The sequence below is a fragment of the Trichoderma evansii genome (genome assembly GCF_050947405.1).
Source record: "Trichoderma evansii strain SZMC 28006 chromosome Unknown GGI43scaffold_20, whole genome shotgun sequence".
Taxonomy (NCBI): domain Eukaryota; kingdom Fungi; phylum Ascomycota; class Sordariomycetes; order Hypocreales; family Hypocreaceae; genus Trichoderma; species Trichoderma evansii.
Window position 1 is genome coordinate 447,224 of NW_028145186.1, and position 13,337 is coordinate 460,560.

General features: G+C 49.3%; 5 protein-coding genes across 5 annotated transcripts; all 5 read right to left on the reverse strand.

Moving 5' to 3' along the window:
- Positions 1–230: 230 nt before the first annotated feature.
- GGI43DRAFT_182158 (uncharacterized protein) lies at positions 231–1,828 on the reverse strand. Its single transcript, XM_083199843.1, has one exon. It carries the CDS (start codon positions 1,461–1,463, stop codon positions 594–596), a length of 870 nt encoding a protein of 289 aa, XP_083057673.1. The 5' UTR covers positions 1,464–1,828; the 3' UTR covers positions 231–593.
- On the reverse strand, positions 1,367–3,300 carry GGI43DRAFT_182180 (uncharacterized protein). Its single transcript, XM_083199844.1, has 3 exons — positions 3,026–3,300; positions 2,198–2,701; positions 1,367–2,100 (listed from the first exon to the last, which is right to left on the reverse strand). The coding sequence occupies exons 2-3, from the start codon at positions 2,614–2,616 to the stop codon at positions 1,476–1,478; spliced, it is 1,044 nt and encodes a 347-aa protein (XP_083057674.1). The 5' UTR covers positions 2,617–2,701; positions 3,026–3,300; the 3' UTR covers positions 1,367–1,475.
- A 1,462-nt stretch (positions 3,301–4,762) lies between these two features.
- GGI43DRAFT_182151 (WD40-repeat-containing domain protein) lies at positions 4,763–7,402 on the reverse strand. The gene is made up of 6 exons (XM_083199842.1): positions 7,023–7,402; positions 6,917–6,952; positions 6,719–6,847; positions 6,356–6,627; positions 5,090–6,218; positions 4,763–5,028 (listed from the first exon to the last, which is right to left on the reverse strand). Exons 1-6 carry the CDS (start codon positions 7,207–7,209, stop codon positions 4,865–4,867), a joined length of 1,917 nt encoding a protein of 638 aa, XP_083057675.1. The 5' UTR covers positions 7,210–7,402; the 3' UTR covers positions 4,763–4,864.
- Positions 7,403–8,501: 1,099 nt separating this feature from the next.
- Positions 8,502–10,007, reverse strand: GGI43DRAFT_182258 (2EXR domain-containing protein). The gene is made up of 3 exons (XM_083199845.1): positions 9,964–10,007; positions 9,639–9,664; positions 8,502–9,553 (listed from the first exon to the last, which is right to left on the reverse strand). Exon 3 carries the CDS (start codon positions 9,483–9,485, stop codon positions 8,610–8,612), a length of 876 nt encoding a protein of 291 aa, XP_083057676.1. The 5' UTR covers positions 9,486–9,553; positions 9,639–9,664; positions 9,964–10,007; the 3' UTR covers positions 8,502–8,609.
- Positions 10,008–10,748: 741 nt separating this feature from the next.
- Positions 10,749–13,293, reverse strand: GGI43DRAFT_429958 (ketopantoate reductase PanE/ApbA C terminal-domain-containing protein; the record flags this gene model as incomplete). The annotated part of the gene is made up of 2 exons (XM_083209193.1): positions 10,749–12,241; positions 13,217–13,293. 2 exons carry the CDS (start codon positions 13,291–13,293, stop codon positions 10,861–10,863), a joined length of 1,458 nt encoding a protein of 485 aa, XP_083057677.1. The 3' UTR covers positions 10,749–10,860.
- Positions 13,294–13,337: the final 44 nt, after the last annotated feature.

Consider the following 13,337-nt stretch of genomic DNA (forward strand, 5'->3'; position numbering starts at 1 on the left):
AATCATTTTGTTCGTTTTGAAGCTTGTACAAATCCAGCCCAGTTTGCCTGTTGTTTCCCCTGATAGACCACTGATAAATGAAAAGAGTCCGGTTCCCTTCCCAAAAGCCAATAAAGACAAAAGTTACAAAATTTCCGCATAATAAAAAGCAAAGAAGCTCTGACTCCTGGCAGCTCAATAACAATAAACCCAGCGTTTGTTCTATTATACACTGATTGTAAAAAAAAAAAAAAAAAAATTCCCTTCTTAATGCAATGAATATTTGAAAATTTTTCCGGAGGTTCCTTTCAAGCAAAATCAAGTAGCATTTCCTTCCCTTTCCCCTTGATAACAGTTAAAATCAATTCCTCGCATTATCGCACTCAAATCCTAGCTTAAATCCTTCATCTTATAATTGGAGAGATATCGATTCGGCGGATGCGTGCCATTTACTCGGGACGTGGTCGTTTTGCTCCATGAGGATTGCCCCAATCGCCACTGTTACCTCCACCGCCGCCTCCTTGCTGTTGCTGTCCAAAGCCGAATCCGCCTGGGAAGTTGGGTGGCATGCCTTGGAAACCTAGACGTAAGTTAGCAGGGTTACCAGTGGCAAATCAAGAATTTGCAATAAAAGACAGACTGGGTTGGTGAAGTGGTGTTGGATAGATGGGGAGTGGCGGAGGTGGGATGCGACCAAAGTCTTGGCCTCTGATGAGGCACTGAACGCGCCAGAATTCAATATCACAAATCAAGCAGCGAGGGGTCTGTGTCCCGTGAATACGGCAGCCCCAGCTCTGTGAGATTTGTGGCTGGCTAGCAGCTTGAGAGGGATAGTGGTAGCTTTGCTGTAGCTGAGCCGCTGAGGGCGTAGTTGCACTCGCATTTGCCGCTTGGCCTAAGCCCGCCGCCTGGACTAGAGGGTTCTCTTCTCGCGGCTTTTTTTCCATGACATCTGAGATGCTCGTGCCATCCGAGAGATCCATGTCTGCTTCTCCGAGTTCCATGTCCTCGTCGAGATGCGTGGCTTCTTCTTCGTCTTCGTCATCTTCGTCGCTCTCATCGCCCTCGCTGCTGTCATCCTCGCTACTACTGTCGTCCTCGCTACTACTGTCGTCCTCGCTACTACTGTCATCGTCGCTACTATCATCGCTGTCGCTGCTATCCTCGTCGTCATCATCATCGTCGTCATCATCATCGTCGTCATCATCATCGTCGTCGCCCGTGGAGCTGGTATCGCTGGTACACTCGCTGGTATACGGGGTGTCCTGGGCGTTGTAGTCGTCACTTCCCCAGAAGCTTAGAGTACAACTGACACTGTCGCTATCTTCTCCGTCTTGATAAAACACCTCTAGCTCGGCGTCTTGACGGATTTCCTCTACTTCTTTTGTGGGTTCTTCTCGCTGCACTACTGGTGCAAGCGGCTGCCGTTCTGGTTCTTGACGGACCATGGCTATGTTTGGTGATTGTGTAGTGGGTAATGGCATCGGTGACAGTTCCTAGCCTGTAACCGATGCCGTTTGACGGATTGTGACCTGTGGATTGGGGTAGCGTAAAGTGACAGATTTCATACCTTGCATCATGCCCATACCCATGCTGCCGGGCATCCCCATGCCCATACCTCCCATAGGGTTCATACCCATCATACCGCCGCCTCCTCCGCCTCTACCACGCATTCCAGGTTGGCCACCTCTCATCATCCCTGAAGGACCACCTCGGCCGCTGAAAAGATAGTGAGAGCCACCTCCACCGCCGCCGCCGCCCATTTGGCTGTTGTAACCGCTGCCTCCCATGTTGTTATTGTTATAACCCATGTTTCCGCCGTAGTTGCGGTTGAAACCAGGATTCATGCCGCCTCGGTTTCCACCCATGCCGCCTCGGCCACGGAAACCTCCTCCATAGTTGCCGCGATCGTTGTAGGTTCCAGAGGGGGCTGCCCGAGGCTGCTCTTTGACGCGGGTTGGTGCATCTTTGGGTAGAGTTCTGAAAGGGTTGACGCCAGGATTCCAGTAAGAAATAGTGATTTGTTTCTGGCCGGGCTGTACTATGTCTGCTGAAACGGAATCGATGTAGCGCTTCGCAGAGGTGGATCCTTGACGAGTTTGGAACTCGATGTAGGCTTGTCTGCGGGAGAAGATATGGTTAGATTTATTCAATCAGGAGCCTTTAGAACAAAGAGATCAAAGAAACAAGTTGCAGAGCGATGAATCCGTAGACTCACCCCTTACTCTTTCCGTTGACTTTATGCTCGCTAAAAGTGAGCTCCTTAATCTCCTTTTCGCAGCCAGCTCTTCGCAACCAGCCTCTGATATCATCGTCTGTGGTCCACCAGCTTAGCTCTGAGATCATGATAGCCGCCGTAGCACCATTGTCGATAGGTCTATCATCGGCCTCTTGCTCCTCCGACTTTCTCTTGACGCCATGTTGATGTGAAGAGTCTTCAGCATTGTCGCTGCGGTTGCCATCATAACGGCGATCGTCTTCGTGTTCATTGCCTCCCTGTCTCTCGTCCTGGCCATGGTAGTCATAGTCGTCTCTCATATGATCGCCGCTTTGGCGCCGCTCTTCCTGCTGGGGCTGTTCGTTGGCATCGGCTTCGGCATCGCCGTAGAAATCAATATCGAAATCGGGGTCCGCCATTTCGGAGGTTCGTATATTATTGCAAATTTCCTAGCGGGGACAGCTACAAGAAAGTTATCGCAGTTATATTCGGATGATCAAAGCACTAATTATACGAGAATTTGTTATTAAAGAATGTTCAAGAGAGATACAAGCACTGCTCGTTTGCAGGTAGAATTGGGGCATCAAAGACTCGGACTTTGCAACTTGGAGACTGTTAAGTGCGTCTAAGTGATTATCCTGCCGATCCTTGCCCAGAAGAAAAGGACGAGGATGGGACAAACAGAAGCTTGGTAAAGCAGCAGCGAAGATATGTACACAGAGAGAAGATATGGGGATATGGAGAGGATAAACAGGCGTGTACAGATGAAAACGAACAATGGGCTGGCCAGTAGAAGGGCTGAAAAAGTTTCAACTTGCTGATACATACAATCCCCGAGACAACGGAAAGAGAGAAAGCTGGGTCGATGTTTCTTTCCAAGCCCGGCAATCTTTTTATCTCTCTCCTGTAGAGCGCAGCCGGATCAGAGCCTCCTCAAGCCGGAGCTTCCTTGGAAGTGGTAGTGCAGAATGTCTCGGCCGATGACAAGCTCCTGATGGCGGGTTACGGTGGGTGGCGGCGGCCCAACACCAATCACGTGCCTGGACACAAAAGGTTCGGCCCAAGGCAAAAGGAATTGCAATCGCAGCAACAAATTTGAAGAATAGAGTGACGGTGAGATAAGGCAGATGGAGGATGCAAGGGAGAGGGAGGTCTGAGGAAGTGGTTATCTCCAAGTCTAGCTTGGGCTGGCGCGAGCTCGGGTGGGTTGCGGCTCGGAATCTCGATTCGGCAGCAGAAAGTTCGTTTGCTCCTTAGCCGTCAGCAGAGACGATCAGGTAGCTGTTCGCGTCTTCTTCTGGTGGGACCAAGTCAATGCCTGGATGGCCAGTCGGCAGCTTGCGAGCTTTTGTCCGAGGTCGGGAGAGTGAACAGGGGGCAAAGCCAAAAACAATAGTGGCGTAAAAAGCAAGGAAAAAACAAACCCAGCGGTTGCTTGGCTGGGGGGAGAAAGAGATGAAGAAGAGAATGGATTTGATGATGAACTGTGCAGCAGAAAATAAAATAAAGGGAAAATAGAAGAGGAAAGTAATTACCGAAAGATTGCGCGAAGCGAGTTGCGCGCGTCGCTGAAGCTGGGAGAAGATCGAACGAGCAGCAGCAGCAGCAGCAGCAGCAGCAGCAGTGACCGTCTCGGCTACGAGGCTGCGAGTGGAACCGCGGCCAAGTCGAAAGGGATAACGGCAGCAATGCTGGACGGATTTTATGTGGAGGTTTGGCGGATTGGAGAGCAAGACGAAAAAAAGATGGAGCCTCGGGGTGGATTTGCGAGTTGATGGTTCGGGCTTGCGGGTTTGGAGAGAATCTGCCCAAGGCCAAGAAAAAAGTTCCCTCTACGGGTGGGCAGAATCAAAGGGAAGGGGGCGAGGCTGAGGCTTGAGCGAGCGTGCACGGGCCATGCGCCACTGCTTTCAAGCGTTTGGCGGTGCATAACCGCGACGAGGAAAATTGATTTTCCAGAGCATTGGCCAATGGCAGCTCGTCAATTCAAGAGCTTGCTGTCAGCCTCGCCAGTCACGAGATGGACCAGGGATGCAGCTCCCCATATTAATTGCCATTGCCGATCAATCTGACCTTTGCTAACGATATTTAGGGCCTTCTCGGTGCATGTATGGATGTAACTGCAGGTAGGATTTGGGGAGTGCTAGCCCAGCCAGCACTACGATCAGCAGCCACTTGCTTATGAGTAGAAATCTTTTTTTAGCATGGTTAATATTGTACTACAAGCCTTTTTTTTGCTTGGGAGTGAGCGGGGATATCGTCATGCTATGTCACAGCCTGCTATTGGAGAAGACTCTGGAGAATACATATATCCAGCACCAGAACGTACATGTCACTTGGACGATGAATGTCTGCCACTATAGTAGCTGAGAAAAGTACCATGAAGAAAAGAATGGACAGCAGCTGTGAATCAAGGATCGCTGCTTGAAATAGCATTGCATAAAGACCAACTCCCATATCCATCTAGTACTACTATATATGACAACATTCTTGATACACATATACCTACATAGCAAGCATCGACATTTGCAGCCCCATATCATCGTACTTTTAGTCGCAACGGCAAAAGCTCCAGATGAGATCGTAACATCATACTTTTAGTAGTAATAACATGAGATCCCAGAAAAGATTTCTTTTTCTGGTTTTGTCCGCACGCCCCTCTGTTCCTTAGGTGACAAGATAGTTGGATGGAAAGAATGTTTCGGGATCTGATCTTAGCGACTCGTTAACGCTGTCTCCCAGCTCAGGGTCGCCTTCATCGTCGTTTGTTCCGTTGAACGCATGGACCGTGCATGTGCCTCTTGCCATGCTGTATCCGTTCCACGCAGAAGCTGCAAAGAGATTATTAGTAAACAATTATACAAAGAGGGTATTCGAGAGGATTGTACTCACCAACAACGATTGGTGCATTAGGATGCCAGCTAGCATCGCGCACGCATGTGCCCCAACCACCAGGCTCATCAAAATAGACTCGAGTACGGCGATCAAGTCTCCGTGTTGCATTCGTCGCGCTCTGCACATCAATCTCGCCTGCCTTGGTGGCATCCATGTTCCAGATGTGTACCTTGCCATCTGCACTTCCAGAGTAAACGTATCGCGAGTTGGTGGACGATGGTGGTGAGAAATGACATCGAATAAGCGTTCGAAGGACCTTGTGGCCTCGGAAAGTGACGAGGGAGTTGTCGTGAGGGTGCACATCCCAGTCCTCTTCGTCGTACTCGTCTTGTCTATAATCAAATCGATCGACACGGTTTTCGTTGTCCTTTGTGACTTCGCGGAAGCGGTCTGTGGACATGGCCATGCGAATGTCCCACAGCTTCATGCTCTGGTCTTTGCCGTTGCTGAGAATGTACCGTCCATCACCCTTGCTGTCGATATATGTCAAGCCCTCAATGTGTCCCACAAATGCACCAGCCTCTCGGTTATCTCCCATGCTTCGTCTGTCCCAAACCTTGATAGTTGTATCGTCGGAGCCAGAGTAAATGATGTGGGGAGATCCCTTGTCTGCAAAGCACACCGCATTTACATCGTCTTGGTGACCGGCAATGTGGTGAAGAACTCTCCTTGACTCGATGTCATAGACGACTAGGGAGTGAGCACTGGTACCGGCAACAAGCTCTCGTCCATCGCCCGAAAACCTGACGGACCAAATGCCAAAAGATCCACGACTGCGCCAGAAAGAAAGTCTTGTGTGTCCATCTCCATCGTCAAGCTCGAGGGTGTACGGCTCACCCTTGTCCTTGGGATCGGTAGGCGCTATTGAAACAATGCTTTGAATGGAACTATACGCCAACCAACGGTTGTCTGGACTCAGGGAGGCATCCGTCAGGGTCCACTGGCCAAAGGGGAAGTTGGCTGTCTTATAGAGCTTCCAGTTGTAGGGGTTGGAAGTATCGTACATGCGTACGTTGAAATCTTGACAGCAGGAGAAGAAGAAGTTTCCGTCATCTGAAAACTGACCAGAATAGATGGGGTGGTCATAGTGAATAATCTTTTCTGCCCTGCTCCCAGGAATGAAACTCTATCAGAATTAGTATATTAGCATCAGCATGACTCATACAGATCAATGACGATACGTAGCATTTTAACTTGAGTTGGATATAAAATTTTGTGAAAATTTTCAACTGAAAAGAAGGGGTTGATAGATTGCATGCTTACCTGAGCCAAAACGCCGTTATCCCGCTTCCTCTGCATACGGTCTCCCATGCCAATCTCTCGTTCTAGGATGCGCCTAGCGATTTGCTTCTTTGGCCGTATGTCGTAATCATTAGAACCAAAGACGCCGGATCGCATGAGCTTCCTGCCCTCTTCGCTCGGCACCTTGGGGAATCGATTGGGGTCCTTTGGCTCGCCAGAATGACGCCCTACACCGGTGCCGCGAAAGAGCGCCATGAGCTGCTGCCTCGTCAAGAGACCTGACCTTTGGCCGGCTTCAATGATTGAATCGTCATGTTAGCAGACATGTATAGCAATTGCGTAGAGCGAGCTAGCAAGTTGGGACAGGTTAGAAAAGTGCGTTACCTCTTAATAATGAAATCAACCTCAGAGCAGCCTCATCTTGTTCGGCTTCTCCATCTTCAATAACAATCTGAAATCGGAAATCTCCGAAACCGTACTCCAAGTGGTCATCTAGAAACGGGTGCTCGTCGTCTGTGTTAGAAATGAGAATCGGCATATCGTTTGTCTACCACCACCGCAATCTACGTCTGTCTTGCTTACCATCTCCGTCATTCTCTTCTTGTTCATCAAATGCATCTGAAGCTGGATTAGTAATCTATAGCCGACGATGTTTGAGATCAAGTAGATTATGATAGGAAGTCATTACCATGAAATTCGTCATCTTCCTCAGGCTCATCGCGATAGTCGGGATCGTCTTCCTCGTCCTCGTCATCCTCACCGTCACCCTCATGGTCTTCGTGGCCCTCGTCGTCTTGAGCGAATCCTCGGTCTCGGCCATCCCAGTCAACCGGATCTTCACCGCCAAGCTCATCGTCACTCGGTGTCCACGACATGGCGAATATTATTGACTGTCAAAAATAAAGAGGTGTGATGTGATGTGATGTGATATTATCAGATATTGACCCGGTATATCGGGCTATGTACGCTTAAAGCAGCCAGTGGATGGCCAACAGCCGCCGACAAGATGGCCCGGGAGGTACGGAAGCGAGTCTCAGATGCAAGTACAGCTAAGCACAACTGCGGCGGAGTAGCAGCAAACGAGACTTGGCAAAAATCGTCGACGTCTATGGCGGAGAAAATGTCACAGAGCAAGCGGTGCTATTTGTCAGGATGCGATACATTCGGGGTTTAGGTAGGTATGGAGAGGGTTGATTACGGCAGCAGCTATTCATTGTTACGGAGTATGGCATTCTACTAGATTAAAGCCGACCCGCCTAATTCAGAGGCAGCGGCGTGACGCCATATAGCAGCAGCTTGCAACGGCGGGGAAAGACGGTGGCGAGCAGGTCTTTGAACTGAGTAATACACCATTAGCAGATAGACTAGATAGCGAGATAAGATGGTGGCCTCCACTGTGTTGAAGATTGCAACGAGAATTGCCGTGTTGAGCGCCTATAAGTGCGCTGCCGTGGATGCCGCCATAGACGCCGCTACAGGGCACCGAAGAAAGCCACAGCGGTTGCCCTCGTAACATTAACATTGGCGCCTGTATTCCGCAGTAATCAACGAATTGAATTTCATATTATCATCCAATCGAGTACTGCTAGAATAGTCAAATTAGCATCAAATTTGAATAGCCAAGAGACAAGTCGATTCAATACCACCATCTTACACGTAGTCATGTTACACAACTCCAGTAGTAGTGGCATTGGTAGCAGCGTGTTTGGTGGTGAAGCCTAACCGGTAGGATGAATCAAATGGATATCAAATGCTGAGCCAAACACATCTCGAAGGCACTAGAATTATCGCCCTGAAACTTCTCCCCTTTATTCTTTTCGTTTGAATATCCCACCTTCTTATTCATTTTCCCATCGAGTTCAAAGAGCACCAGCAGCAACTGATAAGCCGGGCTGGTCGCCCCATAGATTTTGTTGTCAACCCCCCTGGTGAGAAACTCAACAACATTCGTCCGCTTCTCCCCGCGTTTACTTGGAAGGATCAAGACAAAGTGCAGAGACAAGTAGAAATAGTCGAACTCGATCCTAAAATCCAGTGAGATTAAAAAGAGAGTGTACATTGATAATACAATAGTCAAATAGTAGTTACGTTCTGCGTAAGCACTCAAAATCCATCCAGCCCAAATAGAAGATCCCGAAATCCTGGCACCCAAATCCTGACACCCAAAATCCTTGCTCGTCTTTGCCGAATCGAACCGTGAAGCGATACCGATACTCTAGAACCCCGCTCCCTGAAAAAAGAGGAAAAAAGAACAAGGAAAATGCCCATCGTGTCATCACATCATCATCAAAACAGGTCGAATCTCAAATTGTTCAACGTCCCTCTTGGCAAAAACCTTGGCTATGCCCACCGCCAAGTAGTCTTCAATCTCCCTGTACATGGATCTGAAGCCGATGGGCGTGCCAATGTTGCGGACAAACTTGCGATCCGTGCTGTCCCACACATATGAATGGCCCTGCGTCTCGCTGACCTTCCATCGCTGGTGCTTCATTCGCTCCGTTGCCCTCCTCCGCTCTGCAGTCGAGGAATACTTGGGCAGCGTCGGGCCAATGTCAATGTCCACGATAATGTAGATCACCTGAAGGCGAGGGAACCAATGGAGCAGATCGTAGAAGACTGACATTTCGGATGTAAGCGCCGTATGCGGCAGGGCGACGCGCGTGATTGCAGGATTGCTGTAGGCGGATTGCCCGCGGAGTTGCAGTCCTGCTAGCCGATCGGCCGGCTCAAGACAGAATTCCTCCAATTTGTGCGAGTTGATGAATAATGCGTCCTGCCATGGGTCAAAGGGCAGCACGAAGAGATGGCAGCCCCTCTCGGTGTTGAAGTCCATTATGATGCCTTGCGTGCGAGCCCAGGACAAGGCGGTGGCTCGGGCTTCACGATTGACAAAGACAATGGGCATGTCGATGTGAACGTCATCCAGCATCTCGAGGCGAAAGTCGAGTATCTTATCGGCTCTGGTAAAGGCGTCGTTCTCTTCATCAGATTCGCCCTCCAGAGGGTCCCTGAGATCCCAGCATCCCTTTTTGTAGCCATGCAATGTGACGCCATGTAGATCCGGCAGCGTGTCCTGCCAAATATGCAGGCGCAGCTCAGCAGGAAGACATGGGAAGAGATGGAATGCGCGGTGTTGTGGAGAGTATGACATTGTGGTGTTATCTGTTGTGATTGCTCTCTCACACTCTTTTTTGAATTAAAAAGGGCGTTTACTGAATGCTGAGGTGAAAAGACTATATATTAGTATTGGGCATTCATTCAACCAGATCCGGGCGCTGATGACCGTGTAAGTGAGCTTACTTACAAAAGCAGTAATACGTAGTAAGTAATCTGACAAGGAAGAATAGTAGCTGGTGTAAGCGGACCAGTGACGTGAAAGAAATAACAGATTTAAAAATTTAGAGAAAACAATGGATGAAAATCTGAAGAAGAAAAAAACACAAATGAAATAAAATAAAAGTACGAGAACGAGACCTGAGCTGTATATTAAACCAACCACAGCCGGCGAAAAGGGGACGGAACAAAACGCCTGACGGTATAAGGGGCCACCAGCTAAACCCAGCTTCAACCTATCACGACAGCGACCCCGCTTGCTCTTATCCATGCACAGTGACTGACCAGAGACCTACATGTAGGTAGTATATGCAAGCCATATGTAAGGAGCAGAGCGCTGCTGCCAATACTGTAGCTCGGCGACCACAGGTGGGCGTAGCGCAAGCCGCGGTCTTCTCAATGAAGCAAAGAGGAGGGGGGGTGGCGGATTTTGCGCGGTCGTGTGTTCATTTTGCGAGCGTTGCCCTGGTCCGCAGCCCATGCAACGCTTCGAAATTGCAGACATGAGGTCATGGAGCTTTAGGAAAAAACGCGGGGCAAAGTTTTTTATTCGAGTTAAGCTGGAGCTCGCGCCCGCTGTCGCGATCACGATCATACGCCCCTTGGGGATAGCTTGTTGGGTTGCCGTGCAGGCTAGGTGCGATTGGGTCAGTAAGGTACTCCGTACATGTAGGTTTGATTAACCGGATCCTGAGCAAGTTACGAATCTGTTGGGAGATAAAGAAAGTCAATTCTGTATATAAATGGAGTAAGGAGTATCAAGTAATATATGCATGCATGGATAGGTATCTTACGTAGGTGGTAAGTAAACACTTACACGTGGTAAGTTAGTATACACAGCTTGTAGTGCCCACCACTATTCAATGTACTCCGTATACACGCCTTAGGATACTTTCACACGCAGTATACACGCCTGGATAATACTACCCAATTAATATACAGTATAGATACGGAATACAGTCGACATTGAGATGTTTTTCATTCATGGTAGTATATACCTCTAGCTGCTAATATCCACACGTCACATCGTACCTGGGAGGTAGTATCGTACAAGAGAGAAAAAAAGAAAAAAGAAAAAGCCCCTCCCACGCCAATGCTGAATGCAAAATTTCTAAAATCCAAATGGTTTGCCGGATTTCCGGTCTCGCTTCACCCCTTGCCACCAGTAGTAAATAAAAATAAAAATCTAATTTTTATACAAGCTTGCTGTTGCTTGATTTGGGCATAGTTCGATAACGAAATGATAAGTGGCTGGGTACCGAAGTCTCCTCGACAGGGATATACGAGTTGAGCTTCTCAATGGCCAGCGAGTGCTTCGCTTTAATCATGTCTCTCATCAAAACATTGGTAGGCAGGTCCAGGCCCAATTGTTGGCCACGCCGGATGAAGAAGCCATTCAGATAGTCAACATCGGTCGGCAGGCCGTTCTGAATCTGTCTTGCCAGCTCGCTGCTCGAGGCGCCGCGTCTCGCCATGATGCGGCTATAGATGTGCTGTCTGATACGGTTGCCACGAATAAAATTTCGGATAGCGGCCGATCCCTCGACTTCCGGCATATTGTCCACGACCGACACAATCTCTGCGAGCAGGCGGTGCATCATCCGTTGGGCAGCGGGATTCTGCAGTAGCCCTGCATATGGTATCTCCAATAGAACGCAGACAGGGTCCACCACGGAATCTAGGATGACTGATGGGAGTTTGAAATGGAGCCACTTGTCAAATGGCGTAAGGGATGAGTTGAGATCTTGGACTGCTTGCAGTGTTTCGACAAAATTCATACGTGTTTCCGTCTTTTCCATCTTTTGAGTCATTCCAGACGAATCGACCCATGTCAGCTGCGTCTTGCCATGCCGCAGCTCTTTGACCGAGTCATGGCGCCTGTTGAACGCCAATCGGTGGCTCATGTGGCCGAGGAGGAAGCTCGGCGTCGACGACTCGTCAGTCCCTTGGAAAATCCGTGCCCTCACTTCCTCGAGGACGCCCAAGCCATCCGTCATCAGACACACCGTTGTATCTTTGTTGATACGGTGCTTGACCGACTGCAATGCTTCGACTGCCTCGTGTCCCGGTCCAGCTACGAGCAGCTGGTCAATGTGTGAATTGTCTTCTCTGGTGATGGCCCTTGGTGTCACTGATAGATGCTCCAGTTTCATTTTGCGCTGGTCACCATGGCGAGACTTGTAAATGTTGCGGTACTTTGATGAGAATGTAGGTGACGAAGATGAGCTTCTCTTGAACCCAAGCATCTCAACCGAGTCGTAGACGCCGGACAGGGCATGTGCAATGAATCTTGATCTTTCATCATCTCCCAGGATGTGTATCTTGTGTACCGATGGTGATTTGGCAGCGTCGGGAGGTAGTAGAACCGAGGGCACGTAGAACTTCGGCGTAGAAGAGGATTGCTTGGTAGTGGCAGTCTCAGGGCGCAGAGCTTCTGACCATGGCCGAGGTATAGAGTATTTTGAAGTAGCTCCCGGGGACGAGGGATCGCGTGATTTATTATGGCTGTTGCTCCCATCAGAGGTTGATGATGTTGATGCTACGGTGCCATAGCGTCTTGCGGCGGCCGGGCCTCTGCAGATGCTATCGCCAGCCCATGGTGATGTTCTTTGACATATCCGCGCGGATAGCCGCGGTCGAACTGAGGAGGCCACCTTGAAGGCCGCCGAGAAGATTCGGCGAGGGAGTGACTGGGTGTATCGATTGCAATTTAGTCCGGGTTGTCGGTGCTGATTATTTCGCGCTGAAGCTTCGGGCTCCTTCGATGTGCCGCTTCGTCTAGAGTGAGAATCGATTGAGTGGCGGATTGCAGAGAGTCTCGGTGTATTCAGAGGTAGGAAGATGTTTGACTGCTTGATAAGGAATTTTAATTTTGTGTTTGGAAGCTCAGATACGAGAGAGGCAGACAAAACAACGTAGGCATCGAGCTTTGGTCATTATCCAGCGCCCTGCGAGCCCGCCAAATGCGATGTTCTTTTTTCTCGCCGGAGAGGTTCCACCGCGGGATCGCGACCCGATAGGTGGAAGGTACTTTGATAACTGCATAATATTTTGATAACCGCTGCATTATCGATAAAAGACTTTCGCGACTGGCGCCTTCAGATCATACAGAAAAAAAAGAGACTGTGAAACTCATTAAGAAAAACAGCTGCATCAAGGCATTGCTTCGCCTGTATTTTGTCATTCCATCTTGTTCTTGATTTTACATCTTTCTTGTCATTACAACTGCAACCATGGCAGACATTCCCACCATTGCGCCGCTCGTGGACAAGCTGGATTCTCAGTTGGATAAATTGGAAGATGCGCTTGAGCCTTTGCTGGGCAATCTCAGCGAGATGGCCTCTCAGCTACCTTTACTGGATCGAGCAAAGCTGTACTCACTGACGGCATATGCTATCGAATCTCTGCTTTTCTGTGCGAATCAACCATCACATATTGCCTGGTGTTTGACATAAGGCTAACATGAATCTCACAGCTTCTATGAAGGTTCAGGGGGCCGACGCGCAGAACCATGCAGTTTATGGCGAACTCAAGCGAGTTCAGCAGTACTTTGCAAAGATCAAGGCAGCCGAAGAGCCTGACGCGAAGCGGACGCTGACCGTCAACCAGGAGGCTGCTGCACGCATCTTGAAAGCTGACTTGGTATGTACTAATCTTTTTCTCTTGGATA

Coding starts and splice junctions, on each gene's coding strand:
- GGI43DRAFT_182258 (XM_083199845.1), bottom strand. CDS start 9,485: ATGTCATACTCTCCACAACACCGCGCATTCCATCTCTTCCCATGTCTT.
- GGI43DRAFT_182151 (XM_083199842.1), bottom strand. CDS start 7,209: ATGTCGTGGACACCGAGTGACGATGAGCTTGGCGGTGAAGATCCGGTT. Junction 6,848..6,916: donor AGAAGAGAATGACGGAGATG/GTAAGCAAGACA, acceptor TTTCTAACACAG/ACGACGAGCACCCGTTTCTA. Junction 6,628..6,718: donor GTTGATTTCATTATTAAGAG/GTAACGCACTTT, acceptor CAATCATTGAAG/CCGGCCAAAGGTCAGGTCTC.
- GGI43DRAFT_182158 (XM_083199843.1), bottom strand. CDS start 1,463: ATGCCATTACCCACTACACAATCACCAAACATAGCCATGGTCCGTCAA.
- GGI43DRAFT_182180 (XM_083199844.1), bottom strand. CDS start 2,616: ATGGCGGACCCCGATTTCGATATTGATTTCTACGGCGATGCCGAAGCC. Junction 2,101..2,197: donor GTCAACGGAAAGAGTAAGGG/GTGAGTCTACGG, acceptor CTTCTCCCGCAG/ACAAGCCTACATCGAGTTCC.